Raw genomic sequence first — 27,435 nt, 5'->3', positions numbered from 1 at the left:
GTCAGTATAAATATTCCTCAGTAGTTCACCCTGATGCTGCTTTCTCTCAGCAGGAAGAAGCAGGCTTGAGATGAACCGCAGCAGAGGCTATTCTGTTTATTCTTAAGAGTTTTATGTAATCAAATATGATACTGGAACAATAAACTAAAATGATAATGTGAGGAAAACAAAAAAGATGCTGACATGCACAACCAATGTTCCACTGGAGTCACCTTCTGCAGCACACGCAACTGTAGCCATGTGCAGAACTAAGAACATCACCCGAGCACCATTCAGGTTTCATAAATACAATACAGCTATCCAGATAAACTGTAACATGAATGAGATATATCATTGCTTTGATTTTATACATTGCACGACTCTTGCAGTACTAAAATATTTATTGTTTGTGAAAGACACAACTACGCAAGCAGAGCACAAATGTGCATAGATATACAGCCATCAGTCAACTCTGAAAATTGATCTTTAATCAAAACCAATGGGAGAAAGCACTTAAAGACCAGTGATACTGTCTGGCCCCAGATTCTGGGGTACTACATCTGTGAAATCAATGTGTTTAGCTCTAGGCAGCTAAAAAAAAGTGACAACAGCAGCTGTTTTAAATATCCTGCAGCGGAGTCATGGAAGTCGTAGGGACTTCGTAATTGCACAGAGACTTAATAATGCCGTCTCTCAGATAATGCTTGGGCAGCTTGGTAAATTCATATAATTGCCATTAATGAAGGCCATCTGCTGAGTGACAAGGTAATCGTTCCAAAAGTTCTCATTCATGCCATCCAGGGCTTGCAAGCAACAAAGTAATGCTTTAATCACTTATGGTAAAGTGGTAAATGAAACTTCATTCTTTTTCAAAATTTGCATAATTTCTGGTTACATTCACCCTAAAAAATAGCATATATTTTAACACAGTAGGGTAATTTTATATAAAAAAATATTTTCTGTGTTTACTGCTAACCTAAGCTTTTCTGCTGAACTTTCTCAATGCCTAATACAGCATGGTGGCAAGACAAAAGCCCATCTTCCGGAATTTGATTTTTTTTCTGCCCTAATTTACGTGCATTACAAATCCTTCTCTCAACTCATCATTATAGATACAGTACTTGTAACTAGGAGAGGGAAAGCAAAACTCTGTAAAACATGAAAACATTACTACTTTGCTGTACTGTCATCTTTGAATGAAGCTAAGTAATGCCTTTTTCAAACAGTGATGGAGGTACTCAGTGGAAATTTTTATCATTATTTTATGTGGCTTTTCATTTCTGGGACAATGGTAATGGAAAAGGGATGGAAAGGTACAGCTGCAAATGCTACACAGTCCCAGAATTCAGGTAAACTGCACTGCTTCATCTGACATAATCTACCCCAGTATCTAAAAAAAAGATAAAATGCTGATACTTTATAATTAGCATCCAGGAATGCAAATTTTAATGAAAAGGTACAAATCAATCCATGCATAAGCATGTGAAAATATGAATTAATTTGGTCAATTTGCACAGTTCCGTATTTGCTACTGCATGAGTGCTACTGCTAAATTAATGGTGCAGTAACTGTGATTAAGATACCTGGAATACCAGAGCAAGGTATATCAAGGTAGCAGATTAGCCTAAGGAGAACTTTTGCTTCCCAGCCAGTCTAGTGGGCCACCATGCTAATATAACCATACTGCTTTTATGACCTGAGTCACAAATCTAAGCTGATACATCTCACACATTATTCATGTGAGTTGTCCTATTACCCTTTTGTTTACTAATTGCCTTATTAGTAAGTCCAACATACCACTTTTGCTTAATCCTGACCAACACTTCTGTTTGCATGGATAAATATGACAGTAGAAGTCTTTAGATGTCAGGCTCCCTACTGAGCCTTAATCACAGTCCTGTGCTGTGAATTATAGAAGTAAGTCTTCTCAATACAGATATAAATATATATTTTTTGTTTGTTTATTTCCTGAAGTTGCATCTTATAATTTAAAGCTTTAAAAGCTGGGCTTGCCCTGTGGAGATGAGAGACTGACTAGAATTGTATTTCTCCTCCTGTAATAAATATTCAGCTCCCAGTGATAAGACAGAGTAATGCACGGCAGGATTTGAACTCTGGGGCTGCCCTCAGTGCCAACCAAGACAGTTTGGCCTGGTGATCCTCTATTTTTACAGGGAATGGGATTCATCAGGCAGAAAACAATGGAACTCTGCTTTCAGAGGCTAGGTCTGGAAGGTGGAGGAACAGCATTGTATTGCAGACTGAACAAACAAATCTTCAGATTCTTGAAACACAATGAAAACAGGACTTTAAATGACTCCTACATTAAAATTCTACACGAATAATTTTAATAAAAGAATTAATGAGAAGTTTTGCTTGAGTCCAACTCATATCGTTATATTTAGTACATCCCTTTAAACTGGAGTACACCACCATACTGAGCTATCTGTAGTGAATAGCTCAGGGTTCCAGCCAGCCTCCTGCTGTCACACACTACAGCACAGTAAGGTAATGAGCACAGTATCACCAGACTCAGCTTTCACCACCCAGAAGCCTTCTTCTGGTTCCCTAATATTTGCAAAGACATATATCAGGGTTAATAACGAAAAGCGCAGGTAGGTAGCTTGAGGAAATGACCAGATAATAACACATTGCATATCAGCAGCACCAGGATTCCAGGAGTTCAGATTGCTAAGGCACGAAAATGGAAATTATTCATTAAAGGAAATCATTCCAATATACTGACTAGGCCTGTCGAACTATCCTACCTAGCATATAGTGGAACTATGCTTTTAATATTATAGAACACAATCAAATATATCTCTAAAGTAACTGGGGGGCATCCAGACCTCATCAGAAATGGGTCAGTGTTCTGCCACTGCTATTTTTTTGCCTGTAAGTCACTAGTGGTCTTTAAATGTCCAAGGTTCTTCTGTGATGACCTGATATTTTGGTGGGAGTCATAAGATAACAGAATGAAATAGTGGTTATTTTTGTGTGTCAGGTTGCCACACCACATTTTTATAAAGACTTCCTGATCTAATTACTTTTGGTATTGATAAATGTTTCACCATATGTATTTACCAGTCATACTTTCCTTTTAATAATATCCACACAGAAAAACATTAGATTTAACCTTGAAATGGAAAATGAAGTAGCAGAAGAAGGCTGGGAGGAAAGCGAGATACACTTGAATTTTACATATTTAACGTAAAGGAATAGAAAATTGAGAATCAACCTGAAAGAAAACTTCCACTCATCAGGAGATGCACGGGTTTATCAAGCTGTATTGTTACTCTCCTGGTGTTTCAGTATGGATTACCAGATGTTAACAGTAAAATAAATTCCCATAATCTGCTAAAGCATGTCACATTTTCTTGTTGATTCAGTGGGTTTTGCTCAACAGTTTATTCTGTCTTCTGTGTCTACGGTTCTTCAAGGTTTCTTGCCAGACCAGAAGTTCACCTTATCTTACACTTCTTGTAACTTTTTTTTTACTGACTTACAACAATTAAAGTCACTTTACCAATTCAGGTTGCCTAGTTTTATGCTGCACACAAATATACCTTCTCAGTAGTTCAGCTATGCATTCCCTTTCGTAGCCTTGCCCATCATCTGTTCCAGTAACCCCTCAGGAATCAGAAGACTGTAACATAGCAACAGCTCTGAATAAACAGGAAAAACACATGGAAGGGTAAAGGACTTCATGGTATAATGGACTAGATTCAAGCATCTTTTGCCAGGTGAAAAGACTACAGAAAGCTGATTAATCTTCATGTAGCTAGGGAGCTTTTGAAACAAGTAATTTAAAAACACAATTAATTTTTTTTTTCAAAACTCAATTTTAATGTGACCAGACTTTGGTTAACTTGTTTTCTGGTCTAGGGGTCTTCAGGTGAAAAGGAAATACTGAGGCCATTACATACTTCATTTATTTCTGTTATTTTCAGAGCTAATACATATTCTTGCCTACTGCCAGACAGAATGTTTCAGTTGGTGGTACTTATATTTAGCTAAGTGAGAACCATTAATCACCATTTCCTGACATAGCATCCTAGAAAAATGCCAAAGTAGTTCTATTTAAATTTCATTCACTCAGTCACTTTAGAGAGATTTTATTTCTATGGCACATTAGTGTGGGGATTTGAACTGGCGGGTTGATTTACTAAATAAGTTCCCATAAATACAATTAATTACAGCCATTTAATAGATTTGTATACATTACATTGGAATGTATGTCATCTAATAAAATCTCTTATACTTTTAAAGGCTAATTGATCATAAAAGTGACCTCTGCGTCTGTAGTTAAAGAATTCCTACTTGTAGAGGGGCCAAGTCACATTCAATCAATACTGTGTGGATTATATTTTATTTTTGATCCTTTCGCCTGCAGTCAGCCCAGTACTGAGTTTCTCTGGGACATATTTTAACAATCAAACTGGATAGTTAAGTGTCCACAGTTTCTTAGACTGGAGTTTACCGGACTACATGTGTCAGCCTTAATGTCTTCTACTAGATTTTCTGATGACAGAAAGTTAGGCTCAGATCTTGCATTATACACTGAACACACCACACCGAAGATCTGAATCTCTGCATACATATAATAAGCAGCCCCTTCCAGAATTTGCATACTAATACAAAGCCTGCCACTGCTCCTCATCCCATTTCGATTACTCCTACCTACTGGTCACATCCCATCTTCTTGTCTTCTTCACTGTGTTTTCCAGGAAGGCTCTTGTGTTCCAAACAACTCCCACTTTTCTCCTTACTTTCAAATGACTGTTATACCTTCTCTTGTTAAGGTCAACAACTTTTCTCCTCTAGTCTATGTAGGTGCCAATAGGGGGAATTAAAGGCTAGCTGCCAGACTCTCACATCTGGCATTCAGGATAAGAGAAGATAAACAATGGGAAGGAGAATTTGAAGTGAGATTTCTGTGTAGCCTCAGCTACCTCAAGCTCAAATACATTCAGAAAAAACTGTGGTGTTTAATAAAGTATCTATCAGTCTTTCATAAACTCCAGTGTACACAAAGGACATGCAGCAGCATCCCTTATTATCAGCAAGATCCAGCCCAGATATCCCCCAAGCCCTTGCTGCAATGCTTGAAGAGGTCTAACAATGTAACCTGATCAAAATATTTCATGCTTTTCTTACTAGCTTTTTTTTTTTTTTTTAAATGGAAGAAATTATTTTCTGCCATTTTCCAACAACTCTTCAACTGGTGGAAAAAAATAGAGTTACAGTCTAAATAGTTGCCAAGGGCTTAATTTAAGTCACTGAAAAGAGGAGCCACGTGTTAAACAACCGTCAGCTCTAGCAATGTGTATATATCAATTCTTCCACTCTTCCTAAATGAAAAAAATTGTTAGTGGACCTTTTATATTTGAAGATTGCTTTTTAAGAAAAAATTTACATACATAATGGTGAATAGCATTAGTAATTTTTTTGAGTGTAGAAATTTTGTTCTCTCATAGTGATATATTAGATAGGCAGGTTATATATCTATAATATAAAGAAATAAACGTTTTTGTTTATGAAGTTGGTAAAACTGATCTAACTGCCCATTCATCATCACTCAATTCTTGTGTAACAACTAGCTTCAGGCTTCTTAAAGTGATTATTATTTGGTTGTAAGAATCTAACAGTAATTAGATAGTCTGTCATGTGCAGGTTTTCTTTACACAACACTCTATAAAAACCTTTTGTGCCACTGAGATGATATTGTCAAAATCTACTTTCAGTTCACTGAACTGAGAGTGCATTTGTCTAAGCCATTTTCCTACTTCCTAGGCTCTGTATCTGTTTCAACGAGCTTTGTGTTTGCTTCTGCTGAGGCTGTTTTCCAGAGATGAACATAAATTTGGTAAGATTTCACTGATGATGCTGCAAAGATTGAACATTGCTTTTAACAACTGGAGTACCAGGCTCTGCTATCTGAAAAAAAAAAAAAAAAAAAAACAACAAAACAAACCAACCTCAACCCCACAACTTTTCAACGTTCTGTGGTCAATTAAAGAAGCATTTAGTTGGTTAAATGAAAGAACTAGTCAGAATATCAGCTTTTCAGGGTACATAGTGTCGCTATTTAGTGTCATGGAACACTATTCCCTTTAAAAAGCCTTGAAAACTGCCATTTAATTAAGTGGAGGCCTTTCTCTGTTTCTCACATTGAAGAATGTATTCCATAAAACAAAGAGTGTGTTACATTTTGCTTATTAAACTGATGTCTGCTCCTCTTTTTCTTCCTTCCAGCCACCCAGCAGTCCTCTTAATCAATGCACTGCTGTTGCCTAGTTATCAGGAGTTCAATTCTGCTACCATCGAGGGAATATTAGATTCCCCATTGATTTCAGTGAGGCAGGATTAGTTCCAGGCAGTAGACAGATAAACTGAAACAGAAGTTCTTACAGATTTTCTGATGAAAAGCTGTAGTGTCCATTAGGGCATTTAGAGCTGCTTCTGTCTGGCAGGAGAACAGCACTCACTTTAGTATGTAAGTCTGACACAATGTTGTATTAACTCATGGTTTCTGTCTAAGAAACTTTCAACAGAATTATTTGTAATTTAACTGCTTTAAAGATATTGCTTGCATGCATGTAGGAAGTGGGGTGCTTCTTCTCTAGCCTGACTAGAAGAGAGCACTAATCATTTATCTACTGTTGGGCAGAGCTTAGGAAGGCCCTGACCACAGCTGGCAGGGTAACAATCACAGTTCTTAGCCATCTGACAAGGATTTCTGACTTGTGGAGCAAGTCCCACTGGGACCTGACCACTGACTTCAACGGCAAGATTCCTGTCGGCTTCAGTTAACTTCAGCACTTGCCGGGTTTGTCTCTTACAGCATTCTGATTTTATCAGCACATCCCTATCACACATCTGAGCACAAAGGAGAAGCATTTAAGCTTGCACTGACCCAACTTGGCATGTCCCCATAGGCCAGCACAGTGCTGTACAGGTTAGCACAGACCCTGAAACAGCATGAGCAGAATACTAAAGTACTAATTAATCAACGTTTCTCCTTAGCAAGGCTAATTGCCTCAGGCTTGATGCCTTGCTGATGCAACTGTTCAGTGTCTGCTTTTCGGTAACTTCAGCATTCTGCATGGTAGCAGGCAGCTACAGACACATCTCAGATCCATCATCCTTCACACAAGGTAGTCCTGCTTCTCCAGCACTGAAGAAATGCAAATATACTTTTCAGAAGAGGGATGTTATTCTGAGAAATAACTAAAAATCTCAATTTCATACCTCTCTGATAGCTGTACAAAACTCACTCTGCAGCACTTTCTTCAGGGACTGTAGCTTGTGTACTGGTACTTCTCCAGATTCTTGCAGTTTCTCCAGTAACTCAATTGCTCTTGCAACATCTAAGTGGGAAAAAAAAAAGGAATACAGATCAGTATAAACTGTGACTAAGAAGTGACTAAAAGGGGCACACTGATGGTCATTTTAAATTTAAAATCAGCTTTACCAATACATATTGTATTAATCTTGTGTTATACCACCCTCAGCTAGGCAACAACCCTGCTGTTCAGAGATCCAAATCCCAAAGTATGGACAAATCGTGTATGTACACTTACAACAGACACACACAGAGTTCAGTCTTAGTTGCAAACATTCTTTTGAACAAAGCTACCAGTTCAAAGTAGCTAATCCATATTAGCAGACTTGAAATATTTCTTACTTTCTGATTAAGAGAAAGTAGCACATGAACAATATGGGGCCTACTTTCAGAAAGTCTGAAAGAATGAAGCTGAGTCCTTATGTAAGCAACCTCAGGATGGTAACACCTAAGAAAAATATCTTTTCTTCTCATAAATCTAAGTAAATATCAACTACCAATAAAGAAAATCTTCTAGAGACAAGTAAAGTCTGCTGGGGAAGAATGGGAAGTTTGCTAGAGAGGAGTAAATGTGTAAGGCTCTTGCCTAGATCTCCAAAGACCTGATCTGCTGCACAAAACCTGTACGACCCACAGAAATACACAGAATAATATTTTTGGTGGCCTGAGTCCTCCTTAGGCACCTGTGTATTGTCAAGGGAAAGACTGAAGTGTCACTGAAGAGCAGTCCAGAGGGCTTAAGTGAGGAGCCATATTGAGTGGTGAGCGTGAATCTGGTCCAGTTGAACAGTGTGCACACCCTCACTCTCATATTTTTCCTCTTTAATGCTGGTTTCTAGTTTGCACAGTTATTACTAAGATACATACAAAATAACCCCCAAAACCCAAGCCATGAGATGCCCAACAATCCTTTATAGCTGAGGATTCAGGGGCACAAAAAATAGTGGCCAGTCTCATGGAGGATAGCATTGTCCAGCAAGGGGACACACTGACTTCCATGCAGGAGTGAACTGTGATACATATCCTGTTCAGTCTTCAGGATGATAGAGTTTAAATAGACGGTTTTTTCCTCCTCTGTCATTTAATGCTACATTGCAGCTTTTCCTGTAAATTTGCTGGTATAGTAGAACCTGGCAATGCTGTTGTCTTGACAGTGTGGTCATTCTCACATCTTCTAGTGTCTTTTGCATAGCTATCAGTCACTATTGGCCAGTTACACCACTCTACTAAATATAGGTCTGTATCCTAGTGATTAAATGAATGCATAGTACTAAATGATAAAACAATATTTGAGGCATTTTAATTCTGCACTTTAACTGCACAGGAAAAGAAATAAACACCCTCCCCCAGCCACACAACTTGAAAATGACTACAATGGCTAGAAGCAACCTTATATAATTCTCCTTTCCAATGACAAAGATTGTACTGTTTGTGACTAGGAGATTATGCTAATTGAAACTGTTTTTACAATCCTGAGCTTGTAGCTGAGCTATACTGACCAGATGCCTCATACAACAAAGGCATGAGAAGTTTTCTGGAAATAGAAAAGAGATTACAGTAGATGAGCTGCAATAGGACTAAAATCATAATCATATATTTGCATTTATAACAAAATAATTATTATCCAGCTGCATCAATGTTATGAAAAGAGAAGATGAAACCTCAAAAAACATACAGTTTAATTAAAAGAGGCAGACAACTGGTCAGCATGGAAGGTTGTGCCATAGCAGATTAACATCCAAACAATTCTCAAGCTTTTTTATAGGCCTCTGCCAAAAGACAGCTCTAAGTATGAGAGGAAGCATGGCAGAAAGCACGCCGCAGTGTTTCTTTCAGAAAGATGTTTCTACTTACCGGGCTGTAGTTCGCATCGCAGAGCAGTCTTGGAGCTCATGAACTTTCAGATGAAACTAACCCTAACCCCACACCCCAAGACTGCACCCGTGCTTTTGCTCCAAGCAGTGCTTCAACTGCTGGTGGGCATCCAGTCCAACTGCACAATGCACACAACATGGGCCTGAGGTCCTCAGCATCACCTCTTCTTCTTTCCTGATCTGCCCCTGTTTCTCTACTCCACACTATTTGCTGACAGAGACATAGCCAGTATCATTCAAAAGGGATCATCTGATAGACAGAGACTTGGTGTGATGGGAAAGAGGTTTGGATTAATGAAGCAGGCTTGTGAGCTGTGTGTACAGAGACAGCAACTGAAGCTGAATTTGCAAATAAAAAGGGAAGAGGTGATGTGGAGGTGTACCAAGAAAATACGTGTACCCTCTAAAGCACTTACTGAAGTGATGATCAGAAAGCTATGAGGAGATCTGGGAAATAATAAGGCCATGGAAACCAAGAAAAAAAATGAGAAAGAAGAATATGAGCGATGGCAGCTAATACATCAAAGAGGATGATTTTGAGATTTAAGAGGTGAGTGTACTCTTTAGCAAGAACCATTTCAATGGAGTGCAAAAGAATGGCAATGCATTATATAAAACACGATGCAACAAACACAATTTTTAATGTGCTCTGTAATAATGTCACGGTGATTTTCTAACAAAACTATCGAATCATTTACCTTGAAATTTTTCTTTTAAAGTCTGTATCTTCCACCCAAGACTTGCAGTTAGCTAAATGCTAACTCACACTCCCCACTTCTTAGTACCAGTTGGTGCAAACTAGTATGTCAGATAGCACAAAGCAATCAGATGATTTATTCTGAAGAAGCTTCAACAGTCTACCATAATAAATCAGATAAGGCCTCTGAAATTCATGTGATACATGACAGTTATTCAGATATTCTAAATCAGACTGGGGCCTTTTCCGGTGCCAGTTCAGGTAAGTTTTGAACTGTCTTTCCCTCTCACAAGCTGTACTTGTAGAAGATCAGCTGCTGTCTTTCAATTGCTTAGAAGTTTCATTACCACACCTGAAAATTCTATGAATCACCCCACATTTGCTGTGGTCCTGAACTAAATGATATTCAATGAAAAAATTGTACTGATTGCAAAATCTGTTCTGATCCAAGAGGAAACATAAATAGTTTTAGGTACATTAATCAATCTGAAAGAGTTAAGTACAGGTCTAAACACTTCCCTAGGACATGGACCAGCCTCTAGATGATAATTAATCACTTCTAAAGTAACAAGTGTTACAATACAAATGATAAATTCATATTCCAGTTAAAAAGTCTGTCATGAGTGTTTAGCCTGTAGTCTCATAAGCAAAATTGAGCACTAAGTTGTCATCTGCCAATACTAGATCACCTAACCTTGTGATTAAGAAGTGGTTGGGAGAAAACAAAAAGCAGAATATCCCAAGAGCGTTCTGACTTTCCACACTTCCAAATTCATCCAACATGCTAAAATACATTAATGCTGTTGCCCAAGTTCTTGCTTTGATTTATCATTCACTTATTATATCTGTTAACAACAAGAAGTCTTCTTTCTCTTGTCACAATTAGGATCATAGCTTTCTCAATCTGGCAATAACTTGTGGGATACTGCTCATGATGGAGAGAATATAGACTAATAACAAGATTAATGGGATAAAGTTACAGAGTGAAAATGAAGTGTGTGTTCAGGGCCAAAGCTGCTTGTTACCAGCTGATGCTTTGTCAGGAACTAAATGTAACAGTTGGTACAAACCAGAAGATTTTAAGCAGACTAAAAATGTATATACATGAGTTTATAAAATATGAACTCATGTAATAGGCCGTATTTCCTTCCATTAATAACTCTGAAGGGGAGACTCGAACAAACAGTTGCTTTAGAACAGGTTAAAAACTTAAATTTCTCAATGCATGAGAAGTTAAGTGATGCATAGGCTTTTTCCTGATGGTTCACTCAAGGTAAGTTCCAGCTAAAACTAAAGTAAGTGCTTGCTCAAAGAAATTATATGACTGACAATGAGGAAAATCTCAAAGTTACATTGAAAGAAAGAGCATACAGCAGAGAAACCATCCCTGTTGAAGCCAACTGGAATACTGTCATATGTTTGAGAAAGACTGGTATTTCTTTGCTGGGGGTAATTTTCTTGTCCCCAGTCCTCCTTTGATTACAAACCCAACTAGCTGTGCTTGTAAATGTTATCATCAAGGAATTGTTCTTAAATATAATTTTCTTACATACTTGTGGAAAGTGCAAACTGATGAAAAGTGTGTGTGTGTATTATATAGAAACATGTAAAAAAAAAATCCTGGAATTATGTTAAAAAAACTTAAATTCTATGTAGATAAAATACCCTTGCTTTTTATTTCTGTCCTTGCTTTAAGCAAAGATATTGTTCAAACACAGCTTCTGAAAAGGATTGTTTTGCCTACTCTCATTTTCCAAAATATGAACTCCATTATACTAACAATAAACTCATGACAATTTCATTGAAATCTGTCTTAATTTCCCACATTCATATCCCACAGAAGTTGGTGAGAATTTTGAGTAACGATGTGGGTAGAATTATTCCTCTGTATTCTATGATGCATACACTTTAAAAGGAATATGCACTTATTTCCCACCTTATTATATTCAACTCTAACCACAACTTTTTTTTTTTTTTTTGCCATTTTTTTCCGGTTTCCTCATACATATGAACAATTCCTTTCTCTCCCATTCTGTTTAATGTTCACTTTCCTTTTTGTCTTATCATCATGCTTGCCTACAGCCTTTCAGTAAATAATACTGTTTCAGTGTGGTGGGTCACATTATCAGTGAAACACAGAGAAAGCAGGGGCTGTGGGTGGGTGGAATGCATTTTGTCAAGTGCAGCCATCAAAAGAAAAGAATGACTCTCAGAAAAAATCTCATTTCAAGTGTTCTTTCTGTATTTTCATTTGAATGAAATTTCACTTGCATTGCTAGTAGGACACAAGCAGGAGGTTACTAGACAAATGCTAAGAAAGAGAGGAATCACTGGAACCTAGAACTAGCAAGATACCATAATGTGACACAAGTGGAACATTCCTATGCTATACTAAATGTTGAATCATGTATACATAGCCATATAGCACAGTGCAGTTGAAAAAAAAGGTCATCTGGCTTTGTTATCACTTTTTTCTGTTATATAGTTTCCACTTGCTGATTTTTGTTCAAATAGCTAGCAATGCACAATGTAGACTGACTTGTTTAATTTGCTGGATGTTTTGAAAAGTAAACACTATTTCCAATACTTTGCAATTCAGCTTTTACAACTCTAAAGCAAATTATGAATCCACAGAAAGAATTCTGGCTGGTCTGAACTTGGTGCTCTTTCACATTACTCTTAAAATCGGATAGACCAGGCTCCAGCATTCTATGAAAGTTGTCCAGTCTGGGGTTTCTTTAAAGTAGATTTTGTTCAGGGTTTATGTTTGTTTCAGTTTAGTCAAATAGGTTGAAAATTATTAGGAAAAAATGCAGCAAATTATTTTAGCATGCTAAATGTGTTCCATTTAATACCAGAGTGACTCTCGAAGAAGAACGTACGTGCATGTTTTATACAATAAAATGTGAAAACTGTTTTATATCGACCAGTGTCTAACCTTCCTCTCTTGTTGCTAGTCTACGAGTGAGTTGGTCTGCAGTCCTTAAAATAAGTGTATTATCCTCTGATTTAAGAGACTATTAGGCAGTTAAACAGTAGTTACAATGCTGTGTAATACTAGTTTGGGTTCAAATAGCAATTACCCAGAAACAGGGTATTTCTTTGCACTGATAACTGCTCTAGTTCGGTTGTTCCAAAAGCCAAAATACAGTGATCACTTATTTATTAACAAGATATTAGAGAACAGGTTTCCTATCATCTTGAGTTTTTTCCATGCCTCATTCCTGTTATTTCTGGAGACCTTCACTGCATTAGTATGCCGGTTACTAGGACAAGTAACTGTGCTGCATAAACACCATCCTTCGGTATCTCAAAGAAGTGGAACATCACTACAAATTGACAGCAAGGATACTCAGTAAGTCTCTAAAATATTCACTAGCTTCACCATGACATTACAGAGTAATAATCCTGGCAGTTTTCAAGCACTGTTCTGTTGTGCTTGAAGACCTTTAATCAGTCTGAAGGTGAAGAATTTGCATGACATAACAGGTCCTTATCACTGTCAGTTGTTTTTAATTCTGCTAATACTTTCATTCACATTTAGCTATTTCTTTTAAGACCAGGAGAATATATTCCAGAATTCTAAATGTTATTCTGTCAACTTTTTATCACAATTCCCAAAGCCTACATGGGATGCTTTATTATATTTATCAATCTTCGCAAACACTATCAAATGACAGCAGGTAATCAATGGTTGGGCAATCAAAATTCTGTGGTGATTAGCAAAGCTCACTCATAGTTCATAGGCAGTAGCCCTAGTATATTGTGTCAAACTGTTTATGTGACTTCATGGTTAAAGCGCGAGCTGTGGAAAATTTTCAGTGTGTATCTTTTCAAAATTTTCTGTATTACTAGAGCTCTGCTGTCAGTCACTTCTTTGTACAACATGGCAATTCTTACTCGGTTGTCAAATGCCAGACTGTCCAGTATTCTTCCATTCACCACTTTGATTCCTTACTATCAGCACAGTGCTCTCCTGAAATACAAAAGCTCTTCTATTAATATATTTATTTAATCTAATCTGGAGAGTTCAGAAACATGGAGGAAAAGCACAGCCTTTTTTCCCATTTAAATTGATGTTTGTCTTGCCCAAAATTTCATGCTAATCAGTAAGCATAAAGGTGTACTTCACCATGGTAAGTCAGACTCAGTGTGCAGGGAACAATGAGCTAAGTTGTTAGAAAACAGCAATGTTATTCAACACTTCATGGTGTGTATCTGTAAGGTCTATTCAAATTAATTATAGCAAGAATAATACTACCAGTGCTTTCATAGTCTAGTTTAGATGATATGGGTAGCAGTTATAGATTTAATGCAGTGTCACTTTACACTCTTGTAGTTAAACATTACTATGAATGAACAAATAAATATAATAAAGAAAAACCATACAGAGCTCTTATGATTCATCTTGTGGTGTTTCAAGCTGCCACACTTGATGTAGACATTGACGGCTCAGCGACTCACCCTCAACTGATGTTACAGTCAATGAGGAAAAACAGACACTTTGAGGCTATAATTCATCTGACCTATTTTAGATGGGATGAATCATACCCTGGGAGTGCCTGTTCCCTTTGTTGACTATAAAGGGAGACTAGATGATTAGCTCAGATGTAAATGCCCGCATCCTACGCATTAGACATCTACATCAGTATGATGAAACCCATTCTTACTGTCCAGATATACAGTGAATGACTCATGCAAATTTATCTCCATGTGGTCCAGGAGATACCGTACTTCAGAACAGTTACATTTGACAAGAACAGTGTTGTTAGCAGGCAGGCCAGTGTGTTTTTCAGTCAAAGCTTTTAAAAATGATTTTATAGATTTTTTTCTTCTTAATGCGTGAGAAAAATCAACCATGGAATATGATTGAATATATCTCTGTCTGTCTCATCTTGCCTGATGTGAGACAGCTGCCCCCAGTGACAGTAATGGCATATCCCGATGGGTTTCTACATCCATTCCCCCACTGCCTGGGGCAGGCTCATTTTCTTTGGCTACTCACTGAATCGTGGTTTGGTCTACACGTTTCTGTATGTTTGAGCTGCACCCAGCTGCTGCCTGGCTCTAGCTTCTCAGGCTCACCATGGGCATCCAAGTTGTTTCAGTCCATTTCTCAGACACAGAGTCTGTGATTCAGCTGTTGCACACACCAAGACAGTGTTAGATACCAGGAGTTCTCCCAGCAGCTTTGGCAGGAACACCTGAATATGACAGCAAAGGTCTGAGACGTTCTGCAAAATAACTTATAGAAAGGACAGTTTATTTGCAGGGAAAGCAGTGCCACCTGTGATCCAAATACAGACAGCAAACTGTGTGGAAACCCCTCCATCCAGCATCCTCAGCGACACAAAAGCCCTTCAGGGCTCTCTTCAGCAACTTCAGTCACTTTTGCTATTTCAGGCATACTGCTCCCAAATACTCTGCTTAGCTTGTTCAAACATAATATTCAGAAGATTCCCTTAAATGAAAAAATATGTTCTCTGAACTTCACAATGTCTACAATGTCTTGAGTAATCTCCCTCACTTCCCACTCTTCTAAGTTTTAAATAGTGATTTCTGTTCTTCTCCTCAGCAAGGGATTTTCATAGCCTTAACATACCATGAAGGACAACTGGATTTGCTTTACTTTGGTCAATCTTCTTTGCATTTTCATTTCTTTACATAGACAGATCCAGTCCTCAAATTTCTCCTTGAAGCCTTCACATAACTGATGTAAGTCACAGGAGCATCTTTGTCAGCAATTTTCAGATTTTGTTTGCTTTTGTGTGTGTGTGTGAGATCAGTCTACAGAGTTCCTAAAACTGAGAAGAGTTCATCAGATACTTAGAGAGAGTGTCTTGGTACTGTCAAATGTTCATTGTTGCTTTTTAAAGGAATAATGATAAATCACAAAACAGTGAAGATTGACTTAATGGGTAATTCAGGATCACTTCAATGAGTTTCACTGGCTTAATTTGAGGTCTGAAGAGAAATAATGCAATACAGAATTTTCAAAGATGGGCATGTAAAATTAACTTAAAACCTAGTAATTTTTAAACATTGATATAATTTTTATTCTTCCAAATTATTGGTTTCACTGCAATTTCTAAAGCAATCTAGACGAGCAGATGCATAAACATGAGATCAAAAATTTTCACCGGATTTTGACATCTGTGAGAAATCAAGAAATTACAGATATACAAACCCTTGACATTTGACAGCACCCATTGCTTTTGTATAGAAGGCAATGAACATAGCATCGGTGTGAAAACAAGTTACCAAACTATCCTTTAAGAGAAAAGATTAAAAAATAAAGCTTAAAATGCAAGGAGTAGAAGAGCATTGAAAACCGTGGTATTTTCTAACACAGTACTTAAAACAGAATGACACAATTTTTCCCCTGCATTAGCTGTAGAGGAAAGGGAAGGTAAAATTCCTTTATTTTTCTTCGTATATAGTTTTGGCTTTCTATTGTTTAATCATACCTGCTTTTTGTGATCGTAACTATGATGTACAGCTAGCCACTCACTGCTGAACAGGACGGATGAGACATGATTCTAGTCCTTTTTTTGACTGGGAACAGTTGGCTTCAAATATGATACAAAGAGACAACAGGTTTTTTAAAGTTTATTTTCTATTCAAATAAATATATAATATACATATAATGAATATATAAGTTTATATTCATTATTTAAATAATTTTTTTTTAAAAAAAAGCCTTGTTTCCTGCAGGAAGCAGGATATTTTGTAGTTTCAGATTTTGTGTTATTTTAATTTTCAGTCTTTCTGTAAGCATTTTTAAAAAAAGGAGAGCTCTTGGGTGTTTAAAGCAGTTATTTGCCTACACAGGACATGTAAAATGGTGTTCTGACTTCCTGAAACTATGAAATGACAAAAAGAAAATCCTTTGAAGCAAAGCTGTAACTCCCTGAGAAATTCAGTATGGTGAATAGACCTGGACTTAATGAATTAAGTTCCTGCAAGCTGAACTATATGAAGGGAAGGAAGCTATCTACTGCCTCCTGTAGTCACAGATATCTTGTAAAGAGATGTCTTGGTAACTCTCCACCAGCCTCATCTGTCTCCCGATTACAACATCACTTGATCTTATAGGATCAGTTCTGCCTCAGCAGACACTGCTCACCATGCTGGAGCAGAGCTGCTTTAAACACTAAACAAAAGCACACTGGACACTTTGCTGAAACTGCAAACGTAAACACTTTAGAGGTTCTGATCCCAGATTAAAAGAAAAAAAAAGCTGGTACATTAACATACTCAAAGGACTCCCCTTAACAGTACACTTGCTCTTGTGTTTTTAAACCACAAGCATATTGAGAAAAAACATTAAAATCAGTGAAGGAATTAAAAGTTTGACTAAGCTAGAGAAGCAGAAAATAGAAATAATTATAAGGAATAAGCTTGTCTGAACAAAGAAAACCGGGATGAAAAACAACATACTTTTCTCTTAGCTGAAATCTGTTCTCTCACTCCCCTGCCTGAGCAAAAGCAAGTATTCATGCATCCTATGTGCACATGACAAACCAGAAGTATTGGCCATATGGGCAACCTCATGCCTTTCCCACACTGATACTTCCAGTGTGTGTTTTTAGTTTTCATCAGAGAGATTTTTTTGGCAGGGAAGAAGACAGGAAGAGGGAAAAAAAGGCCCCAACAGGGGTCTCACAAAGGGAGGTAAGGTTAACTTAGGGATGCTAATCCTCCTTCACAACAGGTACTGTGTTTGAGCCAAAGCAGTAACTCTCACTTTCTTCTGTGCTCCTATGTCATTACTAGAGCCTCCTGCTGCCTCTTCTCAGTTCTTATCTCTCCAGCTAATCTTAGTCTTAAATCTTTTTTTTTTTGTTATTACCAGAAAGATGAGAAAGATGGCTGTGGGCTACTGGCAATTGTACATAGCGACAATACAAATTGTCACTTGAAGTCTAGCATCACGATTTTATCTTCCATTTGTCTAGGTGGTTTGAGACTCTGGTGAGACAACGGTGAAAAGACAGCATTTGTGCAATACAAAAGATGTGATGTAGTTGTTACATACACATACCTAACACGGCTTTATCTGTAGGCTCAGGTAATAAGAAGAGAGCTAATATTCTCTCTTAAGTTTTAGTGGATTTAAGGATATTGCTTTTTGCAGATTGGATCCCTCTGTTAGCTGGCTACATACTAGTCATTTCTCAGGAAAGGAAAAAAACATGTTATTTGAAAGTGTGTATGTGAAAAGCTACAACAGCAAGAAGAATGCTATATACATAAAGTCCTTTATTAATAAATCTCTGCCAAACTAGGCAGTACAGATATGCTGCTGGTACATGTCAACAACTGGACACTGTTAACTTTCAACTTTGAAACAAATACAATCTTAGAAGAAAGCTGTGACTGATGTTGAGTTGCTGCTGCAAGTTACGAATAAAACTTTGAAAGAGAAAACCCCTGTGAGAAACAGAATGCTCACTGTCACCTTTGCAGTGCTGTCGCCTGGTGTCCTACATGTTGAACGATGCTGAGAATAGGAGCAGGAGAACTGGAACTCATGCCTGGTTACAGCCTGATTTCACAGTTTATCTACCTAAGATATGAGAGGCACACCGTTAGGATGCAAAAGGTGCTGTATAAATTAGTAGCAACTCCAGAGCCTGGGTTACAAGACTATCAGGCCACAGAGGAGATCAGACATACAACCACCTCTTTTTCCAAAGACTGCTTCATAGGTTTTAAAGCCATCATGCCCTCTTCAAGTTTCTCTGGTCTGGCTCTGTTAACAAAGAACAGCTATATTATCCTTTTGTTCCTGCACTGATTCAGTAAGTACTATTTGGTGAAAACACAGCTGCCAAATTTATATAAAAGTGAAGAGTTGATGGTACATAAATTTCTGAGGGCTAAGACTGGTTGGTGCTGATGGCCATGGTCACGCACCCAATCTATTTCAAGTACATTCTTCCCCAATACTTAACTGATAGTAGAGGGATTGATACCTTAAGGTCTAGGAGATTTACTTTTTTTCAGAAACCACGGTTGAAAAAGAAAATTAACGAGTTAGTGAATGTGAAGGATTAGTGATTAAACATGGGCTTTTATCAAAAAGATGCAGTAAAAATGTCATTTTGGTTCAGAAGAAATAAATTAAGAGTCTATTTAGGGCAATGCTCTTCCTTATAAAATTATCCATGTTTATACAGAAATAAGATCAATGCTTTGATGCTCTATGTATTCATGGATACTTAATTGTTACATCTTTTAAATAATAAAGAACAATCCTCCTCCAATCTCTTCACGAGACAGTTTTCTAATCAAGATTTTTTCTCTCTTTTTCTTATGCTTATTCGTAAAGTAGCACTAGGGTAACAACACATTATGAGAAGCTGTATGCATTTTTTGGCAACTTAGACGAGTTGCGTCTGAGAAATTTGGGGTTTATTTAACCACTCTGTTTTGGACCCTGGTGAAGCAAGTTCTCAAATATGTACATATATCTCCCTCTGTATTTAACATATCTAAGATCCAAGCTTGTGGTTTAAATACTCAGGAAAACATTGTTAGTATGTAAACATGCATTTCTAAATCAAAATCTTCTCATCTGAATAGAAAATTAACAGTTGAATGTTTCTCATTCAGAGGCTGACTCCCCAGCAAATGTCTCAAAAGAAGATTAAACTGACCAAGATTAACTTTGCAAATGCCTGGATTTATACATACATGTACAGTTTACAGCACATTAGTATGTATTACTTTTAAAATGTCAAGAATGCATCACATGAAACAAATTAACTGTGCATGATGGTAGACTTACAAATTTACAGTTACGTGCTTCTCAAAACACTACCTATCTGCCTTTGCTTCGTTTCCTATTAAAAGTCTCAATTTCTCACTATTTGTGTTTCTAGTGAGTAACTAAAATCAATAGTTTTACATAATTCATACTTCAAATTCAAATTCTATTCAATTACCTACAGGAACATTATTTTTTATGTGAATAACACAGGTCAGCCAAAAGCTTGTATTTATATCTTTCTGCACTTGCGTGGGTGTTGTCTATGCTAAGGAGAGATGTGCATGTACGTGTCCTGAAACAGCAAACTCAAAGGACAAATTATCCTCTGTACAAAGCTGATGACTTCAGTAGTTTGTCACATTTTAAAATAAAGTTTCTGCTTGATAACATCATCAGAGGGTTCTAAGCGATAGGATGGAATTAAGCAAATTGTTTACTTACATTAAGAGGTTAATTCTTTTTTCTTTAGTTACACAAATGTCTCTTGGACATCAATGTGAAACTGAAGTTTGTAGGATCCAGCATAGGGCTGTTATTTATAAAACAAATCCTTCTTTTTCAATATTATCTGTAGATAGCAAGTATACATTTACTACATACAAAAAGAGCATCCCTAGTGCTTTCTAATCATTAACCCTCTTGCAGCTTGTTGCAAATAGTGAATCCTAAACCTGTGCAGGGGCTTGTCAAAGACTCCATCCACTTCACCCAGCTGCAGGCGCAGGTCCCCTATGAGGGATCAGATGCAGGACACATACAGGTGAGCTCAGCTTACTATGCTCTACACAGGATAAATTCATATAGACTAAAATGATTACTTCACTGCTACCAAGTCTAAAGAATATTTTCAGCCTGACAGAGCAGGAGGAACACAAGGTTCCTGCATAGCCATCGGTCAGCCACGAGCCTGGTTGTTCTTTCAAAGGTTCCTCACAAACACTTCCTGCCCGCACATCCAGCTTCTGCAGAGATACGCCTTATTATCAGTTACGTGTTTCTGAAGGAAACATGACTGGAAAATTAAGATATTCCCCCTCCACACTCCACAAAGGTAACAATGCTAAAAGATGCTGTGAGTTTTGCGGAAGACGTTTCCACGTGCCTGTGTACAGGTGCAGCTCTCTCTCAATTTCCACATCACCGTGAGTCGCTCTGGGCCGGAGGCCAGGGCCCTCCCTGGGAGGCCAGGCCCGGCCGGCGGGCTGCGCTCCCGGGGGCGCCGGGCCCACCTCCGGCGGGCCCAGCCTGGCACAGAGCTCCCGTGCCACCGTGTGCCCCAGCACCTCTTCACGTCAGGCCCGTGCTGCCAGAGACGTTTAAGCTGGACATGTGCATTTAAGTTTTCAAAACAAACGTTTTCACACCACTCATGAACACCAGAGATGATATATAGGTAGGTATTTACTCCTACTCCAGCTCCAGAGCCCCAGGAGGCACGGCTGAACTGCACACGTAACTAACCGATGCTTCAACTGCATGGATTCTCACAAAATGTCCCAGTCATCACCCATAAATCACCAGCTCAATCCGCTTACCTTAGTCCATCCCTTCATAAAAATGCATTTAAAAACAAAATCAAATAAATGTTGACACACTGATGTAAAAAAAAACAAAAACATTTCAGTCTGTGACCAGAACTGACACTTTTTTCTGTTCCAACAAAAAAAATGGCCTTTTTTTTTCCCCCCCCCCTTGTAAGAATTAATTTGATTATTTATATGTCCTCAGTTGGCATACCAAACAGAGACATGCTAGACTTAAAGCATGTGGCACTTGCAGAAGTATTTTTCAATTTTAGCATGCTAGGCTGAAGAGCAAGAGAAGACATCCCCATGACAGACAGGGAGCCAGGCGGGGAGCAGCACATCGCTTAGCACTGCTCCACAGGGCTTCACCCCATGTGAGAGAGATCTGGCCTTACGCTGCTCCTCTGTCAAGGACTGTATTTCACACTTTATGAATCTGATTTTCTCTTCCTGATGAGTACGTTATATATTTTTTCCCAAGATAATATACATTATACTAATATATGCACAGTCTACCGCAACTTATGTTCGGCACAATTTCTGTTATATACATATATATGGGGACAGATGGGGAAAAATCCCCATTTATGTAAACTATGAGGATGTAATGAGAAGAAAAAATGACAGGAAGAGGAGAGGAGGAAGGAAGGAGGAGTACTCTAGCAACTACCCATGTATATTAATGGTCAGGCGCCATCTGGTACCACATCTGACAAAGTTTGTCTACCACCTCTAACAGCCGATGGCAATTCCAAGCCCATTTGTATTCTTATTTATCGTCACTGAACATGGAGCTTTATGTAAGATTTTCACCTATATATAGGAAGTTTGGGGACACCCACTTTACTGGAAAAATATTTGCTTGATTTCATAAAAAAACAACAGAACTCAGTTATGCATTACAGCCAAACAGCAAGAAGCCTTTCCAGTTTCCAAGGATATATTTGAAAGCAAGAGAAATTTGGTTGTCAATAGCCAATAGCTATGACCTTGTTATGAAACTTCAGAGGGATTAAAATATCAGCACTGTATATTCAGTCTATTCAAATTTCTTCTTTTATCCTCAGTCAGATGAAGAAGTGAAACCATCAGTGACATGAATAGTAACTATATAAGGAAAAACATAATAGGACGTGGATTATTAACAAAAGACAGTTGAAAGCCCCCTTCACATGAGAAGATATTCCCTTGCTCATAATCATGAGACGGTCTTCACACAGGATAATTGTACCATATCTTCAAAAACAAGAAGAACTTTTGAAAAGTGCCCTTTTAAAGCTGCCACCTTCATGGTCATATGCAGAGAGGAGCCAAGACTGAGGTTTTGCAGCAATCTGACCAAATACATGGTCACTTTCCTTTCAAAGCAGATTTTCATCTTGGAAGGAAGAGCACAAGTAAAATTCAGAGTAAGATAAGCTCTATGAAAAATATGCCAAATGTTTAGCAAAATAAAATAGTTCAGATAGAGAGGAACATCTATTATGCATAGCTAGAAATATGTATGCTTTAATTTGCAGCCCTCCATATGACCACTCCTAAAATGAGTGCCAAGGGAAGCACAGAAATCTATTCCCTCCCCATATTTCTGGGAGCATAATGGTACTTGCAGAAAATGCTTCCATTAGACTGTGCCAGCACACCCTTTACGTGATCCCACCCACAACAAGCTTCCTTTAATTTCTAATTGCTCACAATGTGTACGGACAGCACACAAGAACTCACAGGAGGTCCTTGGAGAACCATGAGAAGGCTAAGCTGGGTGGGACAGATGGCACCACACTTGGAGAAAAGCAGAACATTGCCACTGGATGTGTATGCAGCATCTGAGACAACGTCAAGCTGGTGAGGTGCCGATGCTCATGAGGCAGCAGCAGAAGAGAGGATTAGATGAGGAAATTGGGTTGCTGAACAGTGAAAATGGATAAGGGTTACAGGCAATGCACAGTGATGGAGTTAACTGAACCGAGGCTTTGAGAAGAGCAAGGCAAAAGAAGATGGCACACAAAGGAGACATGGGGCTCTGGACAATAAAGGGGAAGGCAGCAACTGCTGGTCATGGAATAGGCTGAGACAATGCCTCTGTGGAAGACAAAAGACACTGAGAGGAGACGAAAAGGTAACACAGCCTGTCCCATATAGAGAAGGACAAGATGCAAGATGTGACAAGTGGTATGCCAATATAAATAAACACTGTTGGAGATTGCCAACTAATTGTGACCAGGGTTCTCTGTAACCAAAATCAGTGTCAGCCAAGTTCTTACTAAAGACAGTCTGTGGAAGAAGTGAAAAATAATTGTATAGGTGTTTTTAAACATTTCCCTTTTAGTTCAGAATGACCATTTTGGTTTGTTTAATGGAGGTAAATTAAGCTGGGAACGTACTTAAAAATTCATTGCCTTCAACATAAGTGAAAAAAAAAAAATCACAGCCTTGTTTTTTTTGCTTGTCATTTTATGAAAGACAGCACTGAAACTTTCCATCTCAACCTGGAACAAGGTATAGTTCCCTACACCTTCAGGGTTTAAGCTTTGAATAGGCCTAAAAATTTCCCCCAGTTAGCTCTGATGGACACTGGACATTACAGATGGGGTGGTATCAATTCAGGATGTAAGACATTTGCAAGAAAGATAGGAAGGGTGCACTTTTTTATGAAGAAGACTTACTTGGCTGTTGGAAGACACCTAGCAGGCAGGCTCTTCCCCCTCCCAAAGCTCTCAAACGCAGGGGCCAACTTTCCTAAGCAGCATCCACACGTAGCTCCGCTGCTCTACATCTCCTCCCTGAAACAGTTGCCGATTCCTTCCCCTCCTCCCAGCAGAGCACCACACAAAGGTCAGGCAAAAGCCTTTGAGATTAAATTGTAAGTGATTAAAATTTCCATTATTTTGTGAACTTGTTCCACATATTAAAGAGCCCTAATGGAACTTGCACACATTTGTGCAGGTAGAAAGGCACATGATGACAGGAATTAAGGAAATTAATTCTTGTGCTTTGGACTGAAGTAATCTTCCAGAATGTAATTGGCTTTCAATCATTCACACACAACATGCCCTTCACCTTTAAATGGTAATTCATTTTACCATACAGATTTTGAATTCCATTTAAATTAGGCTTTAAGAAAGTTCCCATCTCTGTACTAGAATAGAGTGTGTATATTTTGTACAGGAGGAGACCATGTCAAGAGCGTATTTCAGATTTCTGATGTATGTATCTGTATGATGTTTTACCGTTGCGGTGACCCTTAGCAAGGGGAAATGCAGAACACTTCCTGGACAGAGACCAAGCAGCAATTCCCTAAGCAATGAAAGGTTATTAATGCCGCCTCTCCTGAAACACTCACTATTTTCTCGTGGCACTGAGTTCTCTGTGGGACATGGCAAAGTAGGTACGAGTGTACAAGACTTTTCAGGGCTGTGCCTAGATCACAGCAGACCTGTGCAAAGCATAGTGATAGTAAACATAGCTGCGTCTACTTTAATAAAAGCAACAAAAATCTGGAAAATATCACCATGTAGCACCTTCCTTCTTTCATGGCTGTGAAAGAAAGACTACAGAGGAAATATCTGGAATCACCGGGTTTGGTCTGGTTGCTTCTGGGGCTGCTTCAGCCCACTCTTTTCAGCTGACGTAGCAGCAACATGTTGTAGGTGACAAAGTATATCCCTCTGACGAAAGAGCCTTCTGCAGGCCAGGTGCAGTATTTAAATCTATTTCTTCTTGTCTGTATTTTCCTTTTGCACATCACATCCTACCGTTCTGTGATGTTTTCTCTCACCCACACTAATATCAGCCCTGGCTGAAACCAGGGAGACTCTAATGTTGGCACCCCTGCCAAATAGTTAGGCATATCCTGGACATAGACAACAGATGCTTATATTTAAATTGGGGCTAATCTGCATTTCTGTGTATTGTGGATTTTTTAAAGCACAGTTTTAGTAAGGAAAAGGAATGTGTCATTCTGAAATAGTAATACTTTCCTTTGAAAAGCCAGGTTTGTTAATGGATTGCCATCTGTTCAACCCTTTGCCAGGAAATAGATTTGTCCTGCTTATTGAAAACAGTATTAGGGTGAAACTGTAGATTACACAGTGGATTTCTGAGCAGTTTAATTTAAAGTGCATGCTAGCACTTCGCTATTTCGGTAAAAATAACTTTAAATTCTCCTTTTCTACTAATGTTGGAATTTAAGCCATCCAGCAAATTGTATTTACAGTACTCTATGGGCTGGTTTGCTCTCAGTTGGGTTCCAGAAGAGGTGCCGATCTCTCCTTTATCATTTTGAAACTGAGTTCATCAGGTTTCTTCTGCATAGGATTTACAGCAAAAAGCTCTCTATCTGGCTTTGTAAACCCATCTTAATCTTCTGGAAAAAAAAAAACAACAACAACAACAAAACCACAAAACATTTAAAACCCAAAACCACTGGCCTCAATCATGCTTTCAAGAGTACAAGATTTATACATGCTGGCAGCCTCTCAGAGGCTCTGGATGCAAGTTAAGGAGAAGGACACCCCGACAATTCAGGATGCTGTATCGGTTGCTATTGGACCTCTCTAACCAATGGAGCAGAGGGAGCAAAACAAACCAGAACGGTAAATTACTCTCCTCTGTAACCCACAGAAATCTAACAACGTTTCTGCTGAGCCTTGTTATGGCCACAAATGCACTGTGAGGGAGAGGTCTGTTTTTTACAGCCTGGTGGCAAAAGTTGAATTTTAACGTAACTTCTTGATTTCGGCACCCTATTACATGACCTCGGTAAGACTACTGACAGCCTCAAGGCTTGCGGAACCCCCACTGCTCTCCCCACGCTGACCGAGCACTTGCCTACCAGGAAGATGCAGACGCGCTGTTCTATGGGGCAACACCATTAACGCCACCGAACACAGAAGTTGCGGCCGCTGATCCCTTCACCTCACCACCGACCCCGTGTCCGCCCCCGCCCCCCCCCCCCCCAAAAAAAAAACAAACAAACAAACAAACAAACCCAAACCCACCGCCTTTTGCCAACAAACGACTGACTCCCGGGGAGGTGCGAGCTCCCAACTCGCCGCCGGGAAGGGTCGGCCGGGGCTCCCGGGCGCCCAAGGGGGAGCCCCGCAGGGCGGAGGCGGCGGAGCGGCAGCGCGGAGCGGCACCGGCACCCGGCGGAGGGGCGCGGAGGGGCGCGGAGCGGCGCGGAGGGCGCGGAGCGGCGCGGAGCGCTGGCCGCGGAGCCAAAGCCCGCGCCTGCGGCACCGCCGCGCTCCCGCCGGCGGGCTGCCAGCCCTCCCCCCTGCCCGCACAAAGTTTTATTTCCCCCATTTCAGCCCTTCTCCCACCTGAGCCCCGCGGGGAGGCGCTTCCTCACCGCCCTGCGCCGCAGCCGCGGGGCCGCCCCGCCCGCGCTGCGTGTGGAGGGGGAAGAGCCCGCGCTCGGACGCGGCGGCCCCCCGGGCAGGGCTGGGGGCGGCTGGGGCGGCGGCAGCCGCGCTTACCTCTGTCCAGCGTGAGCGGCTGGACCGCTGTCAGCGTCGCCATGTCTGCGGCGGGGCTGGAGCCCGAGTGACGCGCGGCTCCGGCACCGGCGTGGAGTGCGGGGAAGGGCGGGGAGGAGGCTGGCAGGGAGAGGGGGCGGAGGAGGAGGGTGGCTCCGTGGGAGGAGGAGGCGAGCGGGGCGGAGAGGGCGCCCAGGGGAGGGCGGCTCAGCGCGGACGGGGCGCCGCGATGCTGCGGGCGCAGGGCGGCCCGGCGCGGCCCGGCGCGGGCTGCCGGCATCGCTGCGCCGCCGGGAGCCGGGCCTGGCGGGGGGCCCCCGCCGCACCGCGCTCGCCTCAGGGCGGAGTCCCGGAGCCCGCAGGGTCTGGGGCGGCCCGGACCGTGCGCGGGGGTGGGGGGCGGGCCGCCGCCGGTCCCGCCGCCCCGGGGATGCCGCAGCGCCCGGCGGAGGGAGGGAGAGGGGTGAGGGCGGGGAGCTCCGCAGCGCCGCGGGGCGGGGAGGGAGGGTGGGAGGGGGGCCGGCTCCGGCGGCGCGGCCTCGCCGGGGCCGGGGGCGGCGGGGCGGGCCGTGCCGTGCCGTGCCGCTCCGTACCGGGGCGGGGGGCGGTGTGCCTGGGTGAGGCGTTGGTTCGGGGGGCGACCGACCGCAGGGGGTGGAGAGCGGCGCGCGGAGCCGGGAGGGGCGGTACCCGGCCCCTGTGCAAGGGTCCCTCGGCCGAAGGGACGTGCCCCGTAGCGGCCCTTTCGGGCGGACCAAG

At 40.4% G+C, this 27,435-nt stretch overlaps 1 protein-coding gene across 3 annotated transcripts in view; it reads right to left on the bottom strand.

The window, feature by feature from the left end:
• LIN7A (lin-7 homolog A, crumbs cell polarity complex component) overlaps positions 1–27,090 on the bottom strand; it is a 48,479-nt gene extending 21,389 nt beyond the window's left edge. The window contains exons 1-2 of one of the 3 annotated variants that reach the window (XM_042793234.1): positions 26,677–27,090; positions 7,231–7,349 (exon numbers count right to left, since the gene is read on the bottom strand). In XM_042793234.1, coding sequence (XP_042649168.1) covers positions 7,231–7,349; positions 26,677–26,956 — 399 coding nt within the window. In that variant the 5' untranslated portion in view covers positions 26,957–27,090. Of the gene's footprint in view, positions 1–7,230; positions 7,350–26,196; positions 26,219–26,676 lie in introns of those variants that run through there. The other 2 variants (XM_032999915.2, XM_042793235.1) reach the window with 2 other exon arrangements.
• Positions 27,091–27,435: the final 345 nt, after the last annotated feature.

Source organism: Tyto alba, unplaced genomic scaffold (assembly GCF_018691265.1).
Source record: "Tyto alba isolate M040663 unplaced genomic scaffold, T.alba_DEE_v4.0 Super-Scaffold_2, whole genome shotgun sequence".
In the NCBI taxonomy this organism is placed as follows: Eukaryota; Metazoa; Chordata; class Aves; order Strigiformes; family Tytonidae; genus Tyto; species Tyto alba.
The sequence above is the reverse complement of the archived record's forward strand: the minus strand, read 5'-3'. Positions and strand labels throughout refer to the sequence as shown.